Genomic DNA, 27,125 nt, shown 5'->3' on the forward strand with positions numbered 1-27,125 from the left:
GTCAGTCTGCCCCCCAGCTCAGGGAGAACAGGAGCAACGGGAAAGTTGTCTCAGCTTCTTTCAGAGCAAAGCACATTGTAAAGGCAAATAAGGTTTTTATTTAAGTGACAACGTTTGAGAGTTAAAAACCAGCTCACATCAAAATCAAGACCAGTTGTAAAAATCTTTTAACTCCGTAATGCTGTTTTTGTCTTGTTAGAAATCTGGTATTTTAAATGTTCTTTTCTAACGGATTTTGTACAAGGCAGCCATGAGGAATATAATAAACCTTTTTCACCACAGAACCATCCACCACAGATAATACTGAGAGTAACACACTTAGGAACAGTCAGACCACGGACGAGATCAGACAGGCTGCCACCACCAAGTAAACAAATAGAAAAGGACAGCAGGATCCGGGGGTGGGGGTCCCCATGAGTGAGCTGCCCTCTTGGCCTGCCCCTCTTTGGTGTCACTTGCCTCTTCTTGTCCCAACAAGAGTGGTGTCCCACTGATATTTCTCCCGACCACTCTGTTGGTTCCTCAGCAAGGAGAACAGGACCCAGACCAGGCCTAAGTGCTTAGACTTAACCCGAACTATGATTTTTCAGAAAGTTTCCCCAAGCCCAGAGGGAGCAGAAGGAGGGAGGTGACTTTGCTTTTGGCAGAGTCAAAGAATAGGTTTCAGAGCACTTGGCACCCAAACCCCCAGGATTCCGCAGGAAAGTTTAAGGCGGGGTCAGCTGCGAGGCCTCTTTGCAGTCAGGGCACCCCTCCCGGGCAGGGCTGCTCCTGGGCTAGGTGGGAGAGTGTCCATGCAAAACCATGCCACCTCCGGACTCTGTCTCCGGTCCAGCTTTCATTTAAAAACTGGTGACTTATTTTGTCTGCAGGACACTTCTGGATGTGGGTAGAGGCTTCAGAGTGGTAAAAGGTGTTTGTTTAAAAGCCATGAGACCCAGCCTCTCCTCTTTCAGAGAGCCCGCCCCCCAGTAATCTCTGAAATACTGGGGTTCAAACATGTGTGTTTTCTCTGGCCCTGCATCCAGGCAGGAGGCCCATTCATCCAAATGCATGAAACGTTTCCTTTTTTTAAAAAATATTTTGCGGAGTCTAAGGGAGGAGTCGAGCACTTGAGAAAAAAAAAAACAACAACAACAGAAAAAACCATGCCGCCAGAAGAGCAGGCCCCAGCTACAAGTGCACCCTGAACCCCCAACAGGGCAAAAGTAGAGGAAGGCGGCAGGCAGTCCCTCTGTCAGGACAGCCACCAGACTGGAAAGAACAAACATGCCACATGAGAAACAGGGAGCTTTGGTCAGGCGGGAAGATCTGTTTCCAGCTCCCGAGGAGCAAGCACACCGGAAGCTGGAAGGATTCTCTAGAAAACAGCCGGACATGTGTCACAGAACTACTCGGGGAGAGGCAGCGACCCCCCTCCATGGAACAACACGACTTGGTTCTTTGTTTTTCTCCCATGTAACTGGACAGACAAAACTGAACAAACCACTACTAGAGAAAGTGCATATTGGTTACAGAGTTGCTGGGAAAGCATTACTGAAACCGTCATTGTCTGAGGCTGGTCACTACACAGAACCACACATACAGCCAGTCACACACCGACTAAAGCTCCTAGAGCACGTGCTCACAACATCGCACTGTACACCTTCAGCATCTCAGAGGGAATCGTCAGAGCCCCAATCCGGAGCTCTGGAAAGGAAGGGGTGGTGGCACTCCTGCTGGGGCTGGCATCCCAGTTCCGTCCCCCAGAACCACAGAACCCTGCTCAAGTGGACTCCAAATCCCCCCGGGTCCTGCCCAGCTCCAAGCCTGGGGTTCTCAGACAGGGCAGAGGGAATCGAACTTGGGGACAAGTATCCCACGATAATTATTTTATCATTCGAAAGTAATACATCAGTGGCTTCTCCAAAAAGGAGATGGTAGAGTGTCAGAATCAGACTAAGTCTGCCCAAGTTTAACTCAGGGGATATTTTGGGAAGGGATTAGGGTTGAGGCGGTTATGCCACATGAGCCGGTACCTCACGGAGAGCCGTGAAAGATGACATGTGAGAGGAGGGATGTGAGCTGCCAGGAGGCAGGCCCAGAGAGGAAGCAGAGGGTGGTCACCCCTCCCCGGCAGACTTGCCAGCAGCTCAGTGCAGCTTAAATGCATATGCAGGGCTGAAAGTGGAGCACAGAGCTGGGAGACAGGTGGAGTGGATGCGGCCGGAGCTGGCAGACTGGAGAAGACACGTTTCTAGTAGAGGGAGCAAAGGTGGGGGCTGGGAGCCTGGAGCCCTCCAGCCCCCACAGGGTGCCCCATATGCGGGTGGTGCCACCCGCCCCTACCAGCAGCTGCGGTCGGGAGGACACTGGCCACATGGGAAGTGCAAGAGGTAGACAATGAGCAGAAGCGACACTGAGCTGACACAGGTGCCTGCTGTGCATACATTTGTCTGGGCTCGGGGACAGCCTGGCCCCTGACACAGAGCCCTGGCTGAAAGAGCTGGATCGGCCTCAGGGGCAGCCCACGGGGGCTCAGAAGCAAGCCCTGGCAGCCCCCCATGGCGGGTGTGAGCCTGAGCCAGAGAGCAGGGGGAAAGTGCAGGAGACCAATGCTCAGGCCAGGGGCCCAGCAGCACAGAGGCCTGTGCAGGCTTTGAGGGGCCCCAGGAAAGCCACACCCTGCCAACCTCAGCGCATGACCCAGGAGGAAGTCATGGGCACCAAACCAAGCTAAGTGGTAGGGGGAAGGGAAGAGAATACAACAGTTTGAGCCAAAACTACATGAACCCCCAGAGCTCTGGGATCTCATCTCTACGCCTTTCAGGAGCCAAAAGGAAGAAATCAGCCCAGGCAGAGCTGGGGAGGAGCAGTCAGATCAGTGCCCTCTGGGAAAATGTCTCTGTCCCTGGGACACTGGGTTTGGGCATCAGTGCAAAGCAAATCTCTCCATGGAGCAGGGACCCCTACGCCCCACCCTGCACCCCCCGGGGCTTCCTTTGGAGTGGTGGGGCACCAGCTGCTTCCTCTTGACCCACAAGAGCCCCCCTCTCAGACTATAGGGACGGTAGAGATCACTGAGCACTCGGAGGGAGTCTTAGGCCTGAAAAGCCACAGGGGGCAGAAATACGGGACAGCCGAGGAGTCAAAAACTCGCACCAATCTCAAGCTGGTGCAATTGAGATCCCTCAATTACATAAGGAAGGCAGGGCCCAGAGAGGGCAAACAACTGGCTCAAGGGCTCACAGCCAGCCCAGTTAAGCCAGAGCCCAAGGCCAACGCCTCACCTGGGAGGGCACTAGGCAGGACTCTGGGAAGAGGAACAACTGTCCTCAACTGCCACGGGAGAATGGTGATGATACAGAGGACAAGGGGGGTGTGAACAGCTGCAGGAGGACAGGCCGTCAGCACCAGACCCTGCCCCCAAGGGCTATGGACAGACACCTGAACATAGGAGGAGCCCAGGGGACATCCTCTCACTCCCCAAAAGTGGCCACTTTGCCATAAGAGAGCCAGGCTCAAGAAGGTAACCCAGGCTCAAGAAGGTAACCCAGGATGTCACAGGGAGGGCAGGCACAAATGCCACGTGCCCCTCCACCAGACAGCCAAGGAGCTGTACCTGCCAGCGACTGTCTACCTCTGGTCTGGGGGCTTCTCCCTTTGGGGCCCGCCTAGCATTGCTGCGGAAGCCTCAGGAACTCAGAAAGGTGGTCGACTCTGTCAACTACTCCAGCTCCGGCATGCCTGCCCCCAGGATTAAACAGACATCAACCCTGACTTGGGCTTGAAGTCGCAGGCACGGGGGAGGCGGCAGCAGCGGCACCGAGACCCCGGATCGCACCCCCTTGCAGCCTAGGGAGTCCCCAAGGCCGGGCAGAGTCCCTCCCCCTAGTGGTCGGACACTGCTGGACGGACACAGGAGGAAAAAAGCAGGAAAAGGCCTGTGTCGGGGAGAAGGCAGCGCTCCGGTCCCCGCAGGCAGCCTGGCAGGGCCTCCCTGCTCTGCGCATAGGCCAGCCCTCAGGGCACCGACTCAAACTTGGGGGGCCCACGCGCCCAGCTGAGCGCAGGCAGCGACCGCTCATGGTCTTTGTCGGACTCAGGCTGGCTCTGCGCCCTCTCGGGTTTGGGGTTGGCGGGTGGGTCCGGCTGCTGCACCGACATGGTCCTACGCAGGTGGTTGCGCTTCCGCAGGAAGTCAGGCTGTGCGTGCAGGCCGAAGCTGCCCTTGCGCAGGACCATGCGCGAATTGTTCTTCTTGGGGCGCGAGCGGTGGCTGGCTTCCAGGGCGGCCAGGTGTGCGGCGTAGCCTTCACTCAGGAACTGCGGAGGGCGCAGGAGTTAGGCCCGCAGGGCAGGCCCCTAGTCCTGCCCCCACCCCAATATCATCCTACCCCCACCAACACCCCACCATGAGGTCTCCCGGCTTCTCCATAGAATTCCGGAAAACGGGAAGCTCTGGAGGTTCCACAGAGAAGCTCATTACCATTCAAGGCTCCCAACCTGCTTTGGACAAATGAGCGTTTCTATCTGTACGTGTGGGTCACGAGAGCGTACTGTAGATTCTTGATGGGGGCGAAACTCCCATCTTCGTCACTTACACTAAAATCCCCAAATATGTCTCTCCCGTCATCCACCTCCCAACATCGTCATTTTCTGACCCCCACAGCTACTGTTCTTGCCAATCCCCCCACTGTGTCCTCAGTTTGCTACTCAAAGTGTGGTCCCTGGACCCTTGTTAGGCAGAATCTCAGGCCCCACCAGAGGCCCACGGAATCAGAATCTGCATTTAAACCAGATTCCCACGTGGTCCGTGTGTACATGCAGAGTTTGAGATCAGCATTGCTCTACTGTCCCCACACTGAGGTCCCTCCATCTTCGCACCCTCCACCTGCCAGTCAGCATCAGACACCTCACACTCAACATGCCCCCAAAAGGAGATCACCTTCCCTTCAATTTGCTCCTAACATCTGCTTCTCATTCCAATAATGGCACCCAGTTACTGAGCTAGAAATGGGCACCATCCTTGGCTTTCCCCTTCCTTCATGCCGCAAATCTCATCTGCTCATTACCAAATCCAATCCATTGTGCCTAGAAATGTCTCTGAGACCCCCTGCCTTCTCCCCTCCCTACCATGCCCCTGCCTCGGCTTCCCTCCCTCCCTCCATCTGCCTTCCACCTGCAGCCTGAGGGAGGTCTCTGAATCACAAACTCACTCTGAAGAGTTCAAATCCCAACTCGGCACGGCACACGGGCCACAGAGAAGCACTGCCACTCCAGCCCCCCTCCCTCACCCTCCCACGTCACACTCAGCCAAGCTGAGTCACTTGTAGTTCCCAGAATGTATATATTCTCTGTTATCTCCTGACCTTTTACTTTTGCTTCTGCCTCTGTCACAAATGTTCCTCCAGCCTCAGGCTCTTCCTGGACAATTCCTTCAAACTCCTGAAAACCAGCCTTGCCCCGAGTATAGCTTAGCTGCTCCTGGCTGGGGCCCTACAAGTCTCTGTCTCCCCGTCTTTCATTGTGGCTCTTGCCACTCTGCACTGTTATTGTCTGCAAATTTTCCCATCTCCCCACTAGACTGGATGGCATGACATCCAGTTCCACCGGGGACCCTCCCCTGCTCCCAACACAGGGCCTGGTCAGAGGCAGGTGCCCAGTAATATTTGTTCAATGAATGAATGAATAAATGAGCAAATGAAGGAATGAACAAAAAAGGAATGAACCACCTCCTCCCCCTACCATTTTGCCCCTCCACCCGCCCCCAGCCCCCAGCCGTGGCCCGGCCTCCACTCACCTGGCACTGGGTCTGGTACTTCTTGGTGGCCCGTCCCACAATGAAGATCTGGGAGGGTGGCAGGCCCAGCACACTGTAGACAGAGATGTCCTTTGTGGAGCCATAGGCGGCGCTGATTTTGATGAAACACTGAAACACAGGGCAGCTCATGGAGGAGAGGAGGCCCTATCAAACCGCTCCCCAAAGGATTCCTAGACCTCCCGGGGAGCCCTTGCCAGGGGCACCCTTTCTCTGCACACCGATGGACTCCAAGCCATGGGTCCACCTTGCAGCAGCCTCCCCTTCCGGCCCCCACCCTGCACCCAGGCCGATACAGGGCTTTTGCTGGTAAAGTCACAAGCTCATGATTCACTGACCCAACTCGGTCAGCACTATGCATAGGTTACGTAACAACTGGCAAAGCTCCTTTGTTTGTGGACAAGGAAATTGAGGGCCAGAACTGCAGCCAGTTCTGTCCGGCCTCTGACCCTGTGCCATCCACACTGCACCAGACTATGGCACGCCATTTGGCCACTCGCTGGTGCTGGCGGGTCTGATGTTCTCTCCAGAAGCCTCATCCCAATTAAAAGAAGTGCCCAGCTCCTCCTCACTGCAGGGTCACATGCAGATCGCCACCCACCCCACCGGGATTAAACCATCCCCACCTTTGAGGTGCTCACCACCCTATGGCTCCTAACGTTGAGCCTCTCATTAACGTCACCTTCTTTTCTCCCATCCCACCCTCCCTCCAAGTTCACTTGAGACTTTTGTTTGCAGGCCACAGCTTTCCTTCCTCCTAAGTCCCACCATCACTGGAATGACTTCCTGTCCATGTGGATGACCCACCAACACCTGAGCCTCTCTCTCCATGTCTTGGCTTCTTTAAGGTCAGTGACTGTCACCTCCAGGACTGAACCCAGAACTGCCCTCTGTGAACTCGGAATGTCTGCGTTCCCATGCTGACCCGCTCCTTCCCTCCAGGTTTCTGACAGCCTTTCCAGCCTCACGCACACCTTCATTCTCTGGACACCCCTGCCTGGGCTCTCTGTAGCCCCCCTGTGTTCTCTGGGCTCCACCTTGGATTCTCTGGCCCTTCAGCTTCCTCCCACACCAGCCTGGCCACACCTCAGCCTGGAATTTCTTCACACCCACCTTCTTCCTATGAGAATATGCTAGCTGCTGAGAGCTGCTGGAGAAACACAAAACCACGCAGCTCTGACCCCACATATTCTTTCTGTTCTACCACCCACCCCCCAAAAAAGTCTCCCAATTTTTACTTCCCTCCCTAAGCTTCTACGCGGTCCTACAGGTGACTTTGTCTTGGGTGTCGAACCAAAGAGAGGGTTTCCTCAGCCCACTGGCCCCTCTCCTCATTCATTGGCTGATTCCCAACCTGCCTGTAGCTCAAAGGAAGGAGCAGCTGCTTTGTCCTTCCCTGGCCCACCTCCTGATACACACCCGCTCACTCCTACAACTTCAAGCCAGCGAGTCCACTCCCATCTGCACTACCCATCAAAGCCACGACCCACCTTCCCTGCTCCTCACCCCACTGCTTCTGCCCCCTTGAGTCTCTGAGGTGTCCCTTCCTCACTGAGGTCATCAGCGTCCAGTGTTCACCATGAGGACATTTCTCACCAAACCACACTCCTTCACAAGAAGGATGCTCTCTCCTTCTTGAAACCCTCTCTTCCCTAACACCAGGAGGCTTCTCTCTGCTGACTCCCTCCCCACCTGGCTCCCTCTGGTTCCTCTGCTGGCTTCTCTTCCTGCTCTCAGAGGGCGCAGCACAGCTTGTTCTCACCCCCTCCCATGGCTTCACTGACCTGCTTCAGCTGGGGCTGACATGTCTTGTGTCCCATGTCCCATGGTTATACTAGTCTCAGTGCGTCCACCAATGAGCTCATCTTCTTCCAGCCTGGTCCTCTTCTGTGTCCCCTCTCATTTCATTCATTCACTCATTGATTCTACTAACGTTTATGGAATGTCTGCAGGGTGCCATCATCGCCTCAGATGCCAGAGATATATTGGTGACAAAATAGATGCAAGCTCTGGCTCCATGGAGATCACGATCTGGTTAGAAGCACCTCCATCCCTCCTGGCCACTCAAGAAGGACATCTGAGAGCTCCTCACCCCTTCCATCCAACCGTCACTGAGTCCTGACAATTCTACCTCCTGATTCACCCACACCTTTTTCTCCATCCATGGCCACCACCTGGATTCCAGTCTTCCTGTCTCTTGTTTGGGCCACAGCCTCCTAATTCACTTCCCTGCCTCTCATATCTCCTACCAACCTGTTCTCCACATGGCTACCAGAAGGCTCTTTATACAACCCAAGCCACATACTGCCACTCCCTGCTGTAAGCTCTTCCATGGGTTCCCACTGGTCTCAGCAGAGTTCATGGTCGTTGCCTGGTTTCCACGTTTTTCAAGGCCTACCAAGCCCAGGTGCCTGATGACCTCCAGGGCCTCAGCTCCCACTTGACCTTGGTCTAACCCTGCCCACACCCCTATGCAGGACGCCTGCAGCTCTGAAATTGTCTGAGGCTCTATCATACCTCAGTGCCTTTGCATACGCTGGTTCTGGGGCCACCTGACAAACTCATACTCATGCTTCAAAACTCAGCTCAAAAGCTTCTACCACTTCCTAGAAGCCTTCTCTGGCCTCCCCAGTCCTTTCTCCTCTGCTTGCCAATAGGCCTTTTCTAATTATCTACCAGTAAATTGTCAATTTACAAGTCTTTTTTTCCGGTAGATCAGGGATTGGCAGACTTTTTATATGAAAGACCAGATAGTAAATATTTTAGGCTGTGCACTCTGTTGCCACTACTCGACTGCTCCATTGTAGCCCAAAAGCAGCCATAGACAACACAAAGCGAATGAGCTTGGTTGTGTTCCAACGAAATTTTGTTTATGGACACTGAAATTTGAGTTTCACATAGCTTCCACATGTCAGGAAACATTATTCTTCTTTTGATTTTTCAGTCAACCATTTAAAAGTATATAAACGATTCGCAGCTCACAGGTCATATAAAAGCAGGCGATGGGTCATAGTTTGTCAACCCCTGCTCTAGGTCAGCCGTCCTCAAAATTTTGTAAGCATCAGAATCCCCTGGAGGGTTTGCTAAAACACAGATTGCTGGGCCCCGCCCCAGAGTTTCTGATTCAGTAAATCTGGGGGCAGGGGAGGGACAGAGAATCTGCATTTCTAACAAGCTCCCAGGGGTGGAGTAATGAGGGTCCTGGGAACACACTGAGAGAACCAAACTGCAGCTTTAGGTCAAAGCTCTGGAGAGCTTGTCCCATATTCTGTTTGTCTCTGTGTGGCCCCCAGAACTAGGACAGGGTAAAGAATTTAATAGGTCCTTAGGTGTCTGTTGAATGAATAACCAAATGCAGAAACCAGAGTGTAGGCCTTAAAGCCAGGAGATAAAGGATGCAAGTCTGACTCTGAGATCTTAGCAAGTCAGGGAGCCCCGCCTCTCTCATCTGTCACTGAGGACAGTAATACCATCTTGCAGGGCTAGGAAAGGACCCGGCCAGAGCCACGTGCATGTGCTTGGCAAACGGGGCATGGCTTGTGCAGTGGAAGTTGGTGGGGTACATGGATGAGGCCTCACTGGGCTGAGGGAGGAGGGGAGGAGCGTAGAGGAGGGTCCTGGAGGCCTCATCCCCTCCCAGGCCGAAGCCCCCCCCCCCCTCAGGGCCGACACTCACCTCCTGCACGAGGTTGCGGAGGAAGATGGTCTTTTGCCTCAGCGGGTCGTGTACCAGCCCGTCCGAGAAGAAGATCATGCCCTGTGGGAAGTTGTGCTGGGACAGCCACGACACCACCCGCTGCTTCTGCATGTCCGGCCGCCCCGTGATGTACAGGATCATGTAGCCCAGGTCCTGCCAGTGTCTGGCGAGACAGCATGACAGGGTCCAGCCCAACCCCCGCCCCATGCCAGCCACCCGTGCCCAGTGGCCTTCCCCACCTGCTGCCCTCCTGAGAAGCCAGAGCGGCTGCTCCCAGGGGGACCCCCGAATCCACATTCCCGGTGAAGCCCTGTGAGGCCTGGACATCTGGTTGGATCATAGGGACCGCATGCCCACAGCCAACTGACCCCCCACTCCTGCTCCCTCTGCTCCTCTAATCAGTGAGTCGACCTTTCATTCCACCAGGCGGGATTTTTACTCCACACTCTCATTTTAATCCACTTCTCAGCGTTAGCTCAGGCCCCATCTCTTACCTGGGCCCCTACAAGAACCTGCTGGGAGGACACTTTGCCTCCAATCCTCTCACTTCAATCTAACTGGTGCATGCAACCTCGGGCAGGTTATTTAACCCTCAGGGTTTCAGTTTCCCCATCTGTAAAATGGGGATAATAATAGCAACACCGCATAGGTCATGCCTAAGGATGAAATTAATTAATCCCAAATGTGCCTACAGCATGCTGCGATCCCTACAGTTGTTTCCCTGGTGATGTCTGTAAATCGCAAATCTAACCCTATTATTCCTTTGCCTAAAGCCTTTCCTGGCTCCCCAGTTCTCCAAGGTCACAAGCCTTCTCTGCACTAGTGGCCCTCCATGCTGTGGCCTTGAGCCTGTCCTCCCCCCAGTCACATGGAGCTGCTTGGCTGCCCCAGACCAGCCCTGTGCTCTACTGCTGCAGACCCCACCCCTTGACAGCTTTCATGGCTCCATCTCCTTATGTTTCCACCCTCCCATCTTTTCAGGCCCTCCTCCTCCAGGCTGCCTTCCCTGCTTCCCAGGCAGAATCAGCCTCTTTTCTCTGCCCTCACAGCTGACTTCACATGGTATCCTGGTTGTAAGATGTCAGATAAGCCCACACCTATTTGGGAGCTTTTGTGGCACCAGCCACCAACTGGCTACTATAGATTGGAGGTTTCCAAACCTAGAAACCAAATCTGAGAGATTTGGGGAGGTTTTGTAACGATGCACAGGCCCAGGTGTCACCTCCAGGATTCTGGTTAGTTCTAAGGTAGGGTTCAGTGATCTGTGGTGACAAAAAGCAGCTTCTGATAAGTACCTGGAGAACACCACGGGAAGGAGGTGAGAGCACCAGGTGGATCCCCAGAGAGGCAGGACTATAGCCCCCTTCCCAGCTGTGGGATGCTGACTCGGGAGGCCGTTTGGAGAAGATGTTGTAATGGGAATACACGACCCAGCCTTACAAGGGGGAAGCTGACCCCTGAGATAAGACGGAGCCTGTCCAGGACCTGTCCCCACAGGGCCAGTGGGCAGGATGAGGTCAGCAGTGTCCTAGGAGCCCCCGAGCCAGGCTAGTCTTCTCTCCTGAAAGCGATCTCTGCTACTGGGGTGAGGCAGGATAGTCCCTGCCCCCACCCCAAGAACTCCCAGGGCCCAGGGTCTGTTCCACTCTTGGGGTTCTGACCCCTTGGAGTCCCAGATCAGTTTCTCAGCCCCATGACTTGTCTTCCCCACGGAACTGTGAGATGCCTCCTACTCGGGTCTCTCCCTGCACCAGTGCCCAGCACAGACCCGGCTCAGGAAAGGGTGGAGGGAGGCAAGGAGGGCGGGAGGGACTAAAGTGTTAGCTCTTTTGCTTTTCTGTTGGCAAAACCCTTTGCACTCCTCTTAGCAATAAGATAGCCCTGAGAGGCTGTGTTTCTAACCACACCTCCTGCTCTGTCCTCATCTGCTTCCAAAATCCAACAACCCTGAACTTGTCACACCTGTTTCCCACACATGCTCTGCTCTTTCCTGTCCTTGTCACCTTGATTTCTCCTTCTTGGCATAGCAAAATCAACTTTATGTGTTCTTTCTTTTTTTTGGTCTTTCTTCGTTTGCTAATATTTGTACCATGGCATGGATTGAAAATATATATACATCCATCCTTCAGGAGCTATCTTAAATGCCACCTCTCCCAGAAAGACGGCTCTGCTTTTTCCAATCAGCTGGAATAGCTCTCATCTCTCAGTTAGCACTGTGTGTTAGCTAGTCGCTAGAGATGGCCCCCCAGGGAGCCATGTGTCCCAGTGTTCACACCTTTATGTGGTTCCTTCCCCTTGAATCTGGGCTGATCCTGCAACTAGCTTATAACCAATAGAATGCAGTGCACAGGACGCTGTGACTCCCAAGGCTGGGTCATTGGAACGCTTGCAGCTTCCACCTGGGTCTCTAGAAACCAGGGGAAGCTGGCCACCCTGTAGAAAACCTGAATAGTCTGAGACTTCCCAGGCTAGCCACATGGAGCGGCCACACGGAGAGACAGAAGGAGAGACCCAGCATGCACAAGCCATCCCTCTTGAAAATCAACCAGTGGAGCCTTTGGATGACCCCCCAGCCCAGACCACCATTTGACTACACTTGCTAGAGAGACCCCGTAAGAGAACCTTCCAGCAGGACCTGTGAATCCGTAGACACATGAGACAGAATAATAAGTTATTATTTTAAGCTGCTAAGTTTGGAGCCATTTGTTACACAGCAAGAAATCATCAGAACACAATGATTTTAACCTGACTGGGGTCAGAATGTGAGATACCAGGCCTGAGTCACAGCAGAGGATACTCAGACAGTGTTAGAATAAATGGAGGAAGGCGGGCAGGGAAGGAGGAACTGGGGTCTAGAAAGTCGCAGGGAGTTTCTCAAGGACGCTCAGTAAATTAACATTGGAGGTGAAGCCAGGACTGCCCGGTCCTGGCCCAGAGACCAGTGAAATTCCTCGAGGAAACTAAAAAGAAAAAACATACCCACCTCCCCCGGCCCAGGTCTGCTGGCTCCTGCCCTGGTGGTGGCAGCGTGTGGGAAACAGGTCCATTGAGGGAAAGTAGCACTCACCGAACAACATCCACTGCCCCTGGCCGGACCTTGGGGTCACTTCCCATGATAGACACGCTGGCCGCGAAGGACCCATCGATGCTGAACACCACGCACTCCATGCCGCGGGGCAGCACCGTGAGGTAGCTCATCGCACAGGTCTGGTCGCCCCTGAAAAGTACTACCTGTGGTCAGCTGTTTGCTCAGGGCCAGGTGTTAGCCTGAGGCCAGGGGTCAGTCTGGGGGCACAAAGACAATCTGGGTGATGACCTTGTCCATTTTGCTCTCTCCCCACAGACAGGGTTGAGGACCAAAGGACAGCACCCCGAGGACCCTGTCTTCCGGACACGTCTGGCTGGAAGGGTCATGAAAATGGGCGAAACCACCACGAGAATGTCCCCTGGGTCTCACCTGACGACCATCTTCACAGGGTACACACCGACGCCCAGGCGTCGGGGCCGCGGCACGCTGTAGGTGATTCGGCCACTGCTGTTGGTGATCTCTGTGTCCAGGTGCACCCAGTGGCCCGAGGACGGCTCTGCCATCACCAGGATGTCCACCTGCAGGCAGCAGAGGGGACAGGGGACTCACTGAAGGCTGGGGGGCTGCAGACTTGGCCTGGGGGCTGGGCCACGGAACTCTCTACCAAGACAGCAGGCTCCAGGGCTTAGCGTCCTGGCTCCAATCATCCTCTCTGTCTCCACTGCAGCCACACAAGCCTCTCAGATACCTCAAGTTCATCCCTTGCTCCTCGCTTGCCCTCTCCGACCTGCCCCTGCAGGGCAAGTGTCTCCCAGCTCAGCCCTCCCGGAGCCCTCACCCCACATGCCATGTGGCACCACGAGGCAGCTGGTGCACATGTAGCCAGCCGAGGAGGGGATGGCCCAGCCTCCATACCTTCTCTCCTGTCAGAGCCACCATGTCAAGGGGCCCGTACATGAATCGCCCCACCAGGACCTGGGGGCCATCTTCAGCAGCAATGACGTCGTTGGCCCGGTGGTTAGCAGTGACGTTCTGGAAGGACAGAAACCAGCTCAGCCTTTGCAAGCGGGGCTGGACCTTGCATTTCTATTACACATCTCTAGGACTGGCTGGAATCATGCCTTCCTATGAACTCCCATTAGAGTTTCGGAGACATGTTCCCCTGGGACCCATGAGGAAAACAGACCTTAGCCCTGACGCTGTCTCCAAGGAGCACTAGGGTTCCTGTAGATGTGTGTTGTGTTCTCTGCTCTTGATTCTCCCCCACGGCCCTGAGGAACCGCCAGTCCCCACCACCTGTCATCCTTCTTGTTTCCTCGGCTGGAAACTGCCAGTCACCTTTGCTTCTTCCTGCCACGTCACGGCTCACATGCCATAGCCACTTACCACGGCTGTCTTAGCGGGAGGTTTCAAGAGTGCACGAGGAGAGAGAACAGGGTAACGAAGCCTTGTGTGCCCAGCACCAGTTCCTCCGCATATCAGCTCATAGCCACTCTGATGTCCCTCGTCCCTGGCTGAGTCCCCACCCCTATCCTACCGCAGATGATTTTGGAGCCATCGTGGCCATCGCATCATTTTATCTGTGAGCATCCCAACATCCCCATCCTTCTTCACTTCTCATTTCAATTCATTCCACAGCGCCAAGGCCTCCATTGGCCCAACCACCCACCACGCCCAGCCCAGCTTTAACACCCGAGTCCCCCCCCTTCCATTACAGAATTGCCCACTTGGTATCTCTCCCCACACCCGTGTTGCCTCTCGCCTGGACTCCGCTAATAGCTTCTTAATGAAGAGCCTTATTCATAAAACAGACCCTGTGGCAGATCCATCATCTTTACAAAACACAGATCTGTTAACACCCAGTGCCCTCCAAATGAAGTCCAAATCCTGCAGTCAGCATCAAAGCCTTGCCTGGCAGCCTTTTCAGTCTCGTCTCCTGCTGTTCCCCTTCAAAGTCCCTCTGGTCTTTGCAGGCCAGTCTCTGCAGTGGCCTCCAGGTCTACAAAGAGTTGGGCCCCCCACTCTACAGCCATCGCTGGCCCTCTGCCCTCACATTCCAGCCCATCCCCTCTGACCTGACTCAACTTTGTCCCCTCCAAAAAGCCCTGCTTAGATTCCCCTGTGGCCTCTACCTCCTCTCAATTCCCATTGTAGTTCAATTCAACAAACACTTGCAGTCATCTCATCTGCATTAATCCCTAACCTGGGCTCTGGGCACACAGAGAGGAACCAGTCATGAAACCTGCCCTGGAGATACTCCATCAAGTGTCGGACATAAGCGCCCTGATAGCAATGCTGGAGAGGGAAGAGTTGATTCATGGAAACAAACACCGGGAAAGATGCTCAACCTCACTAGTCATCAGGGAAATGCAAATTAAAACCACAATGAGGTATTCCTTCATGCTCACTAGGATGATAGAATCAAAAAGACAGATAATAACAAGTCCTGGCCAGGAGGTGGAAAAATTGGAACCCTCATACACTGCTGGGGGCAACGTAAAATGATTTCGCTGCTTTAGAAAAATTTGGCAGTTCCTCAAATAATGAAAGTAGGGTTAATGTTTGATCCAGTAATTCCACTCCTGGGTATATGTCCTGAAGAAATGAAAACATATGTCCACACAAAAACTTATAAACAAATATTTATAGCAGTATTTGCAGTAGACAAAATGTAGAAACAATCCAAATGTCCAACAAGTAAGGAATGTATAACCATACAGTGGAATATTATTCAGCCATGAAAAGGAATGAAGTGCGGACACATGATACAATATGGATAAAACTTGAAAACATTATACTAGGTGAAAGAAACCAAACACAAAATACACTGTATGGTTCCATTTACATGAGATGTCAGAATTGGCAAATTTATAGAGATAAAAAGTAGATTATTAATTGCTTATGGTTGGGGGGAATTGGGATGGGGTTAATAGCTTTATAAATGGTAAGGGGTTTCTTCTTGAGATGATGCAAATAGTCTAAAATTGACTGTGATTTTGGTTGCACACATCTGTGAATACACTAAAATCCATTAATTGTATAGTTTAAGCGAGTGAATTGTATGATATATGAGTTATATCTCAATAATACGCTTACCAAAAAAAGTCAATTCATGGAGCATTAATCACCTTCTACCTTGAGGATTGTTTGTGGGGTCCATGTCTGATCTTCTCACCAGACTGCAAGTGTCCCCCATTGCACAGTCTGTATCTGTAAATCCCTATTCTCCGCTCGCTAGCAGAGGGCCTGGGACACAGTAGGCACTGATGATTGTTTGCTGAGTAAATGAATGAATGTATGCATACCAAACTCCTATTCAAACTTCAATACCCTATAAAGGTAACTCTTCATGAAAGCCGGGCATGGCCTGCCCTGCAATCCTTCTCTCCATCATCTTCCTAATCTGTGCCTCCCTCTATCACGGCAAACACCACACCAGGTGACTCAGACTGCAAGCCCTGTGATCACGGACAGGACTCTTTCTGATTCATATCTACAGAGGCCTGGCATTTTGCTCCATAATTGGCATCTCCTCACCATCCCCAGTGCCCTGGATCCACATGTCAGGGGCTCCTATGGAGCCAGGCCGCCAGGAACCAGTACTCCCATCTCACATACACCTCACCCCCCACCCCACCCCCACTGCAGAGCATGGGCCTCATCTAAGCATGAAGCCCAGAATGTGTGGGCGCTCAGCTCTGAGGGGCAAATCAAAGGCCTTAACTGCCATGCGGGTGCCAACAGCCCCCAGGACAACCCAACTCCCTGAGGCCACGTCCCAACTAGCATGGGGCTCCAACAAGCACATACCCGCAGCTTGACCTGGGTCCTCTTACGAAGCCACTTTTCCCGGGAATTTGCGGGGCTCAGGGCTGCAGGATCCAAGCCAGCGCTCTCCTTGACATTCACGCTCTCATAGCGCATCACCTGATATACAGCCAAGCAGGGCTCCAGGTCAGGTGCCTCAGCCCCTCTCCCTCCTTCCCAGGGTGCCAGGGCCCACCAGCTTGTGGCCAGCAGGCCCTCCTCCAGGCCTCCCCACTTCCCAGCTTGGAACGCGCAGGAAGTTGGAGGCCCCAGGACCCATCTCCCTGCCTGCCTGTCCTGACAGGAGGGTGGAGGGGTGGTGGGGGGTGTGGGTAGGGGGGGTCAGATCACTGTCTAGCAAATGCTGTCATCTAGGAGCAGCCTCTGCCCTCCATGCCCACACCTAGCAGCTACCTGTGTCTGTACCCATTCTCTGCCTTCCCTCCTGTCACGGTGGGTGACCCTCACCTCAGGCCAGCTGGAGCCCTGATCCCAGCCCCTCCCACCCACTCAAGCACATGCTCCCGCAGCTCTCCCTCTCCACGCTGCACCACTGATTAGTCCCTGAATGATTCCTAGGATCATTCTCCTTTGCATCAAAACACACTGTAATCGTGCCCATCGTAAAAAAAAACAAAAAAGACTCTCCCTAGGACCCCGGTGCCCCTCCAATGACCACACACTTCTCTGCTGTCCCTTACATGGACATTCCACAAAAGACTTACCCCACGCCCTGTCTCCCCTGCCCCACTTGCCTCCTCCCCTCCACCCACTCCAGTCCGGCTTCTGTCCCCATCAGTCCACGGAAGCCATTCTTGCCAAGGCACTGTCATTTCCATCCTGCCCAACTCAGAGGTCCACTCCTCTCTCGGTTCTCCTCCAACCTCAGAGGATGCCCTCTCCTCTCCCATCTCCTTTGGTTGTTCCTCCTCTCTCCCCATGGAGCTGCAGGACTCACCCCGGAACTTCTCCATCTAATGGAAACTGCTTCGTATCTGTGGTGTTGTGATTTATCATAAGTATATATTTGGTCCTAAAGCCCTTCTCATTTCCTAAGTGCGGAGAGTGACAAAGGTACCTCTTGCTGTGTTGGTGAGGTGACTTTTGGGGGCTGGTTGCCAGGGGAACCAGCCATGTGAATTGAGGGTTTTCACTTACAGCCCCAATCCCTGACCTCCAGGGACGGAAGAGGGGCTAGAGGTTGGATCAATCACCAATGGTCAATGACGTAATCAATCATGTCTATGTAAGGAAACCTCCATAAAAAATGGGGTTCACAGAGCATCCAGCTTGGAGAGCACACGGAGGTCTGGGAAGAGTAACATCCCTGGAGAACTTTTGCACACACACCTTTCCCAATATCTTGTCCCAAGCATCTCTTCCATCTGGCTCTTCCTGAGTTGTATCTTTTTATAATAAATTACTAAACTAGTATGTAAAATGTTTCTCTGATTTCTGTGAGCCATGTTAGCAAAGGAAAAGGCATTGGAACCTCTGACCTACAGCCAGGTGGTCAGAAGTCCGGGTGACAACCTGGACTTGCGATTGGCATCTGAAGGCGGGGTGGGGTTAGACTTGTGAGACTGAATCCTTACCCTGGGGGATCTGAGCTATTTCCAGGTAGATAGTGTCGGAATTCAGTTGAATTGTATGATACCAGCTGGTGTCAGAGAACTGCTTGGTATGGGGAACAAACCACACATTGGAACTGGTGTCAAAATCAGAGCACTGTACCCTTCACTGGTTTTAAATGCCACCCAAGCTCTGACGACCCCACATTTTTATCTCTTTGCCTCACATCTTCCCTAAGCTCCAGACTCTCTACTCACCTTCCTTCCCAACATCTAACAGGCATGTTACCTTCCCAGGTCCAGAGCCAAGATTCTGTTTCCCCACCTCACCCCATCCCTGTTCTTCCCCAACCCTAGGGAATAGCAACGCTGTAGATACTCAGGTGGAAAACAGGACCCACTGGCCTCCCCTCTTTCCCTCACAGCCCAGAGACCAGCAAGTCCTGTCAGCACAACTCAAATGCAGCTGCTCCTCAGAACCTTGACCCCCAGCATCCTAGCCCAAGCCCTCATCTTGAAAGCTGGGCTCCTAAAGGGCCTAATGCTTTCTCTTTCCTCCACCCCCCGCCCCTGCAAACAGCAGCTAAAAATGCAATTCAGTTGCTATCTCTCCCTTGCTCAAAACCGTGCAATGGCTTCTCACTGGACCCAGCATAAAATCAACTCCTGACCTTGGCCATGGAGGCTGCCCGTGATCCGACCTGCCCCCACCTCCCCACGTCCTTCCTGCCAGCCTCTCCCTCAGTTACTGGCCTCTCTGCTCCACCTTCTCTGTTACAGAGAAGAACACTGAGACCTACAAGAGAGCAGGCATTTATTACTGCGGTCTCCAAGTCAAAACACGGGTATATTCTCCTATGTAGTATCTTTTTAATTTTCTAGAAAGTACCATTCCATTAGCCAGAAGTCAGTGCTCTTTATGAAACCCATTGTCTGACTGTCACCCCCCACTTGGCTGAGTGTCCCAATGCCTTCCCAAAGCCCAGTGCGGTCTGCAGGGTAAGCCTCTTGTCCAGACACAGAACGGCGGGACCCTTCAGAGGGGCCCCACAGGCAGGGCCCGGGGAAGGGGCAGGTACCTGTCTCAGGATGAAGGCCACCACGTCCGTGGACTCCCAGTAGCTGGCATGGAAGAGGTGGGGCAGCGCCACAGTGGGGAAGGCGGTGAGGACTTCCGGGCAGTACAGGGCATAGTCGATGCGCTTGGTGCCCCACCACTTGACCGTGACTGCAGGGTCGAGAGGAAGGTGAGGACAGAGTGGCCTGCCCAGGGCTGCGGCCCAAGGGGCAGTGTGGGACCCTGTTACACAGACCCAGTGGGAGACATGCCACCAGGGCACAAGTCTGGGGTCAGAGCACCCAGCTTACAATGCGCTCTGGGAAATGGGCTGCTCCCCCTCCCACCTTCTCATAACCCACCAGCCCTTTCCCCTGTACACCACTCCCCTAGGACACGTGCTGCATATTGGTCCCCAGGAATGGGGACCCATGGAGATGTCCACAGTATTATTACCCCAGCGCTGCTGGGCAGCAGGGGCTCCCAGTGGGAAAACTGAATGTTGGGATTAAGGCTCTGGCTGAGGTCAGAGCTCAGTCTATGCCTGGAGAGGTCATGGCTCAGTTCAAGGTCAGAAGTCAGGGTCCTGTACAGGGTCAGAGGTCAAAAAGTTCTCTCTGAGGTCAGAGTTCCATCTAGATTTCCTTTACCCCTCCTCCCCACCTGAGGCTTGCCCCCAGCAGCCCTGGCAGTGGACCGGCGGCCACCTAGAGGAAGGTCCCTCTCCCCTGAACCCAAGCAGGCCCCAGAGGACCCTCACTCACTGCGGGAGGCACCCATGGGTGCCAGGCTGTCTGAGGACTCTGAGCTCTCGCTGTGGGAGCTGCCCTGGCTCATCTTCCGTGCTGGGCCCTGGGACCTCGGGGCCTGAGAGGGTGAGACGGGGGCATCCAGAAGCGGTGGGCGGCCTGGGGAGCTACCCTCCAGGAAGAGGGAGCTGTGGGTGTGCAGGGCATCGGCTAGAAGGAAAATGTCATGGTCAGGGTTGCATAGCATGTCTCAATAGAGCCGCCCATGCTGTGCCAGCCCTGTCAGGGCAAGAGGCTGGGTGCTCAGTGAAGACCCAGCCTTGGCCCTGCTCACTCACCCACCAACAGGCAACCTGCACCTCTCATCCCCCTGGGACCTGACAGGACTCCACCATAGTGTGTTGTTGAGTTTCATGTCCTCTAAGTTGTGGGTTATGAAGGCACAAGTCAGGATCCCAACTGTCACCCCTGCCCCCAATAAAGCTGCCGAGGGCACCTCTGGGAGAGTGCCCCCCCAAAGCACCAGCTGAGGTCATGGGGTGACCATTAACCATGTGCTTTTGTATCAAACTTCTCTCATGAGCCACAGAGGACGCTGGCTGAGCTTGGAAGTGAATGGGGACCCAAGCCTGGGAACTAGGGCACTCTCTGTGGGCAGGGAGATGTGCTGGCCAAAGAGGGACACATTTTATGGTGTAGGAGGGAGGTTTTAGAGCCTCTTCTCTCTATGGAAGCTCATGACAAAGCTTTGGAAATTAAGCTTCCATTGAAATGGGGTGGGCAGGAGCTGGGTTTTAATCTTGAATGAGCCACATGCACAGAAGTCCCCCCACATCTGGCCCCAACCTCAGAACAGGCTCTGGGGTATGGAGCCAAGGCTCTGATTTCAAGCCCCTAACTGTCCATTCCAGGCCTCCCCTTGACCTCACCCCAGTCCATGCCCTGCTCACCCGGAGTCCACAAGCCCTCCCCTAAACCCACCTGCCCTTGCTCCTTCCACCTAGAAGGTTCCCCAACCCCCATTCTCCAGCCCTTCTCCACCTGTCCAAATGCCTTGGTCGAAGGCCCCCTCTTCCACGAAGCCTACCAGGATGAGATACTCCCTGCTCTGCACCTGCAGAGTCCAGGCTGGGCACTGGGCCATAGTACTCAGCTGGATTCTTAGACTTTTAATCAAGCCTCACATCTCCAGTCGTATGTTGGCTCTGGCTATAGGAGCTTGTCGGGCAGAGCCTGGGTCTCTGAGCCCCAAGATGCCTCCTACAGAGCAGGTGTTTGCACAGGTGGGCTGATCAGAAGGCGGATGAATCAGCTGTTTGCCTGTTCTCCTCTATCCCAAGAGCACAGACCCTGCTCAGTTGGGTCTAGTCACTCCATCAGCTGACAGCGTGGAGGGGCTAGATCAGAAGGCGGCCCTGAGTGCTGCCTGGCTGGGAGCCAGCCTCTGGCTCATCACACTCTCTCACACCCCTGAGAGCCTACCGAGGAGGAGGGACTGTCCGTCGCCCAGTGGGAACCTCTGGTAGCGGGGCACACTGACGGGCGGCACCAGGTGGAAGCTGGGCTCCAGCAGTGGCTCGAGCCGTGAGGCGGAGGGGTCTGCGCAGTGGAAGAAACTGTAGACCTGGCTGCAGGCAGGACGCACCTGGAAGCCTGGTGGGAGGAAACATGGGGGAGCCCCTTGCTAGCACCTGCTCCCTCGACCCTGGGAGGCTCCCCTGAGTGCAGCTTTGAGTGAACTACTCCTCTGCTCAAGAACCTGCCATGGCTCCCGGCTCCAACGGGATCAAAGCCATCGTGTTCAGTTTGGCATTCAAGGCCTTGCCAAGCTGCCCCACCTAGGAGCATCGCTGTAAGCACCCAGCACTGCAGCCATGGTGGTCACCTGCCACTCCCCAACCGGTCTTGCTGCGTTCCTTTCTCTGTGCCTTAGTTCACGCTGCCCCTCCTCTAGCAGGCCCTCCTTCCATTACCTACACTGGTCAAACTCCTTTAAATTGGTCCAGCTTTCACTTAGTTGCTACCTGATCTATGAAGCTGACCCAGGGTCGTTTGGTCAGCATCAGCTGCCCCTCCCTCCAGCCCCCATTCAATTCCTAGGCCTGGTAGAGTAAGTGGTTTGCCAGAGCCCGCAGTACACTTCTCTCACAGACCAGCAGGTGGCTCCACTGAGGCCTCCTCCTGATCAGTGCGACTTCCAGTCCCTGTAGGTCAGGGATCTGGGCAGTCCAGCATCCAGGGAGCCCGAAGGTTCCTTAGTGACATTAGGGCAGCCATGGGGTCCTGTCTCCTCAGCCCACTTCACCATCTGCTGGTGCAAATCGCCTCAGTGTGTATTTTAGAGGAATGGAGGAAGGCATTCAAAGCTGTGGGTGCTGTATGAACAAAGGCACTGAGGTGGGCCTGGGTACATGCAGGGGTCCGTAAGATGCACCTGGCAGCCGTGAGTCTGCCTGGGCACTGGGGAAGGAGAGGATGGGTGCAAGAGGGTAAATATACGGCTTCTCTTCCCATAGAGCATGACAACTGGACAAGAGGGCCACAAATGGGCCAGAGGCATGTGACAAGGACAATGAAATTCACCAAGGGCCTACCTCACCTTTGCTTCATCTGGAGAAACAGCCCCACCTTTCCCCTTCCCCTCCTTCTTCCTTTCTTCTCTGTCCACCTACCCCAACTCCGTCCGTGAGCCTCCCGCCCCTCCCCCATCCCCCACTCTCCCCAATTCGAGGCCCTGACATGGTGGCCTGGTGACACAAGGCATCTCAGGCCCCAGCCCATGCCACACCCACCATCCAGCCCCGGCAGCACTGTCCTCCGCATGGCCAGCACCAGGCCAAGGGGCGAGCCGAAGAGGAAGAAGTCCGACACATCAAAGTCCAAGCGGCCCAGGCTGACCTCAGGGGGCTGGGCCGTCCCGGCTGCGGGGGGCTCGGCCTCATCCTTCAGCATACTGGAGTGGATGCTGCCGGAGAGAAGAACACACAGCAGGGCGGGTTAGGGAAGGAGCGACTTGTGGCGAGCTCACTTAGCAGGGCCGCCTGAGGCTGGGTGTGGACAGCCCCGCCCTCCCCCTCCGGGGCGGGGCCCAGGACCAGAGTCCACTAGCCGGACGCTGTCAACATAAGAAGCAACCATCTTAGCACTGGCCACCAACGCCGGGCCAACGTTTGGGGTCAGCCAACTTTTTCTGTAAAGAGCCAGAGGTAAATATTTTAGACTTTGAGGGCCATATGGCCTCCATCATATCCACTTAACTCTGCTGTGTAGCATGCAAGCAGCCATAGATGATACTTGAACAAATACACATGGCTGTGATCCAGTAAAACTTGATTAACTAAAACGGGCTCAGCACCTGAGGACACCTAAGCATCCTACGAGCTGGCAGGCCTGCCGCACCATGCTGGGTTTGTGATGGCCACACTGTGAATTTCTGCACCGTCTACCAGAGAAGCCCAGCTGGCCAATACACAGACCAGCTGGGTGATATCAGTCCTGCCAGGATTAGGGCTTTGGTTGTAACTCATGTTCCAGGTAACCCGCAGACACAGATGCAAACAGCTTGGTCTTCTCTCCCCTCCAGCCCGCAGAGGAAGCAGAGCTTGAAGAGAAAACCGTGAGACCCACAGAATTCCGACCCTTCGCATGCCAGGCACCCATTGCAACCAAAGAGTTCAAGGTGATGTTTAGCCACAGACCCAGAGCAGGCTACGCAGGCTGGGTAGGAAAACTGGGAACCTCCCTGTTCTTTCAGCTGGCATTTGGGGACAGCTTCACGTTTAAGACAATCCAGTGGGATTGCGTGATCTGTGAATCAAGACTGCAAATTCAACTAACACCCTCAAGTTAGAGGAGAAAGAGAATTTTATAAATAACAGTTGAAATAGTGTGTGAGTGAGGGTCCAGAAAGTTGAATCTGAATCCCCCTGCTCCTCTGCCTCTCATAGTGTGAGCATCTCCCAGTAAGGATGAGGGCTCTCGTGTTTAACAATACATATTTCATGTACAGCGTGGTCCCCAAACACACGCCAACTACTTAATTGCCAAAGAAAGAGCCATCTGTCCCTTTACCAGAGGGAAAAGCTGACTGTGTTGGACCAGCTACTGAAATCCTCCAACTTCTTGTCATTCTCCAAATTTGGGGCTTAAAGGATTTTTCAAGGATGAACCAGAAATGTAGAGATTTTATTTTGCAACCTGGACTTGAAATGTAGCTGCTTTTCTAAAGAATAATCTGTCAGAGAGGCTGTAAATAGTCAGAGACTTAAACATGCAGAGCCTTTGCCCTAATAATAATTCACCCTCCAGGAATCCTTGCAAACAAAATAACCTAATATATCCATATGTGGTTATGCACCGAGATGGCAACCAGAATGCTACTTATCATTGCAAAGAATTGGAAAAAGCCAAAGTGTCCAATGACTGGGATTCAGATGGTGTCCATTCACTTAATAAAAGATTAGGAATATTTACCAAGTACAGTACTTTTAATTATATGGGGGAAAGATCATAATATAAGGGTTTTGGGGTTTTCTAAAGTAAAACTATATGCAAAGCATGTAAAAAAAAATATGCCAAAGTGTTAGCAATGGTTCCCTCTGGGTGGTGAGACGATCTATTTTCTAAATGTTGTACTGATCTCATGCTATGATACTTATCACCTGGGTAAGAAAGAAGGTGGGAGGGAGGAAAGGAGGGAGAGAGTGGAGGAGACAGGGAAGAAGAGGCATTTGTGCATCCTGAATAAATGTGCAGATAATTCATTTAGGCGGTATCGATGAACATGTCTCTTCTAGAAAGTTAAAGGGTGGAAGTTCTGTGGAGAGCCCTGCCTGGCCTGTGAATAAACACGTGTTGTGTTTGGGGATTGGGAGACCAGAATGCTGACCCCAGCTCTTCAGTAATTGGCTGTGTGATCCCAGGAAAGTTCCCAACCTATCTGGCCTGTTACCCCATCTGACAAATAACAAGACCACACACCTGGAGTAGCTCACAAAACACACCCCCACCCGTTCTTTCACTAGACTCTTAAAACCACCAGTGAAGTAGGCTGAGCAGCATTTCCCCTTTTGCAGAAGGTGAAGCTGAGGCTCAGCGACATGAGAACAATTGTCCTGTCCCTCTACAAGCCCAGGTGGAGCAGGGACAGAGCACAGGGTCCCAGGTTTCAGCCCAGGGCCGATGGGGAGTGGCCTTGGTCTCAGCATTTCAGTGCTTGTCTATGGGCACCCATGGAGGGGCCTGGGACATACTGGTCCCAGGCCTCCCAGATGACTTTGAGCCAAGGTCCCCTCTCCCCTGGACGCTTTGCTGGAAGGAAGGGGAGGCACAGGGAGTGGTTACCTTGATAGGAAGGCATGATGCTGGGTGATGGCCTCGCAGTCATAGGTGGAAGAGTCGCTCTGTTTCCGTGGCAACGGTCTCTTGGGCTCCTCGTCCTCCAACACGCTGGAGACGTCAATGCTGCTTTTGCTGAGCCGCTTGCTGCTGGCCAGACTGCACTCCTCCTCCACCATAACTGGGGAGTCCTTGGGGCCCAAGGAAGGGCAGGAGGGCACCGTGGTCACCAGAGACTTTGGGGCCCTGGCTCCTCCCCCAGGCACATGTAACCCCTGTTTCCTAGATGTGAGAGGCCATACTGCTTCCAAAAGAAGCATGGAAGCTACACAAGCATGTGCCTCATGATGGCATTTTTAGGCACAAAGCTGTTTCCTGCATCTAAATGGATTAGCAATTCGGATGGACGCTGGGTCGCTGTCTAGGGACCCTACCTTCTGGGCCTCAGTTTCCTCACCTGTGGTAGTAATCTCTCGCTACTCTTTTAAGGCTGTGATACCATACTTTGTAACGTTTATCTCCTGGTACAAGTATTAAGGGCTAACACTACCTCCCCCAGAGAGGTCCCTGCTCCCAAGGACAGACCCCGCCACCATCCCCACATCTGGCCCGCACCTGCGTGCTGCTGACGCTCCCCTTCCGGCTGCTGCTGCCAGGGCTGTCACCTGAGGGCCCCGCACTGTAGCAGATGGCATCAAAGGCCAGGAGGCCCCCCACACAGTCCCCGATGAGACACACCTGGAGAAGGCACAGCTGGGACTACAGGCCTGGCCACCACTTGACCCCTTACCCCCACACCCATTCTGAGCTTGGAAGAACAAGGAACCTGTCCCAGAAAGGCCTGAGAGAGCCCCAGTACCGGGAGGGGTGCTCACTCTGGGACCGGGGTCAGCCTGAGGACAGGAACCAAGCTAGGGTCAGGGGTCAGACTGGGGCCAAGGTCAGCCTGAGGGCAGGAATCAGGATTGGACCAGAGGTCAGGCTTCAGTAGGGTCAGCCTGAGGACAGGAACCAGGCTAGAATCAGGGGTCAGATTTAGGCAGGATCAGCCTGGATAGGAATCTGGCTGGGTCAACCTGAGGCCGGGAACTAGGCTGGAGTCAGGGAGCAGACATGGGCCAGGGATCAGCATGCGCTCACAATCAGAGCTCAGCTGTTGGCCTCAGTTTTCCTCTCTGTAAAATGAGGACAATCTCAAAGATCTCAAAAGCCTCTTTGGATCTCAGAAGTTACCACTCCAGAATAGCCTGGTCTAGATTCTTCAGGCAGATCCCAGCCTGTCGCCGGGCAGGGCCAGGATGGGGAGGTGGGAGCAGGCTGTCCTACCTGCCCACTGAAGCCAATGCCATCAGAGGACTTGAGGAACTCTGCGTAGACCTGGTTGGCTCGCTCGATGACGGTGGCAACCGCATCCTGGTACTGCGGGGAGGAGATGGCCAACAGGGGCAGGGCGGCCAGAGGGACGTGGTCCTGGCTGTTGCTGAGAGAGCCCTCATCATGACTGTAGGGGTTCAGGCTGCAGACAGGGGGCCAAGGTAAGCCCAGCCAGGATCAGGCAGGGAGGTGGGTTTGGGGCTGTGGACTGGGGACAAGAGAGCGTGTGCTGGCCAAGACCTGGGCCCGCCCTCCACGTCAGACTCTTCAGGAGAATCCAGGCAGGAGCCAGATGAGACAAAGTGCAAAGGTGGGGGTGGGGGTAAGGGTGGGGTGGGGGTGCCAAGCCTGTACGGACTCCCCTACTTGTCCATCCCATGCCGGCCTGTGATGTGGGCGCTGAAGCCTTGTGACAGTGGCTCTCTCCTACCCACTTCTGTGTGGCCCCCAAAAGCACCCCAATTGTTGGAGAAGCCACTGGTGTGGATCAGGGTGGGGACATATCACGACAAATTTCCTGGAGGAAGTGGGGTTTGAACTAAGCCTCAAAGAAGAGTGTAGGGAAACTAGGTGAAGAGAGGGCATGCCAGATATGTGCATTATATGTTGGTCATAGCTTGGAGGTAGGCACATAGCTGCATGCATGACAGCATGTCCATCTTTCTGGTACAGGGATCCAGGGCCTTCTTTCATAGGCTTTGCAGG

General features: G+C 54.0%; 1 protein-coding gene across 3 annotated transcripts in view; it reads right to left on the reverse strand.

Annotated features, from left to right (window-relative positions):
- Positions 1–71: 71 nt before the first annotated feature.
- PITPNM3 (PITPNM family member 3) overlaps positions 72–27,125 on the reverse strand; it is an 88,475-nt gene continuing 61,421 nt past the window's right edge. For 2 of the 3 annotated variants that reach the window (XM_088801985.1, XM_074319381.2), the window contains exons 7-20: positions 26,373–26,562; positions 25,662–25,784; positions 25,053–25,237; positions 22,502–22,674; positions 21,192–21,362; positions 19,725–19,919; positions 18,983–19,131; positions 16,336–16,452; positions 13,441–13,557; positions 12,955–13,103; positions 12,565–12,714; positions 9,477–9,660; positions 5,783–5,911; positions 72–4,305 (exon numbers count right to left, since the gene is read on the reverse strand). In XM_088801985.1, coding sequence (XP_088658111.1) covers positions 4,003–4,305; positions 5,783–5,911; positions 9,477–9,660; positions 12,565–12,714; positions 12,955–13,103; positions 13,441–13,557; positions 16,336–16,452; positions 18,983–19,131; positions 19,725–19,919; positions 21,192–21,362; positions 22,502–22,674; positions 25,053–25,237; positions 25,662–25,784; positions 26,373–26,562 — 2,335 coding nt within the window. In that variant the 3' untranslated portion in view covers positions 72–4,002. The remainder of the gene's footprint in view (positions 4,306–5,782; positions 5,912–9,476; positions 9,661–12,564; positions 12,715–12,954; positions 13,104–13,440; positions 13,558–16,335; positions 16,453–18,982; positions 19,132–19,724; positions 19,920–21,191; positions 21,363–22,501; positions 22,675–25,052; positions 25,238–25,661; positions 25,785–26,372; positions 26,563–27,125) is intronic. The other variant, XM_074319379.2, reaches the window with a different exon arrangement.

The sequence above is a fragment of the Rhinolophus sinicus genome, chromosome 12 (assembly GCF_057876585.1).
Source record: "Rhinolophus sinicus isolate RSI-liver-muscle chromosome 12, RSI-T2T, whole genome shotgun sequence".
Taxonomy (NCBI): Eukaryota; Metazoa; Chordata; class Mammalia; order Chiroptera; family Rhinolophidae; genus Rhinolophus; species Rhinolophus sinicus.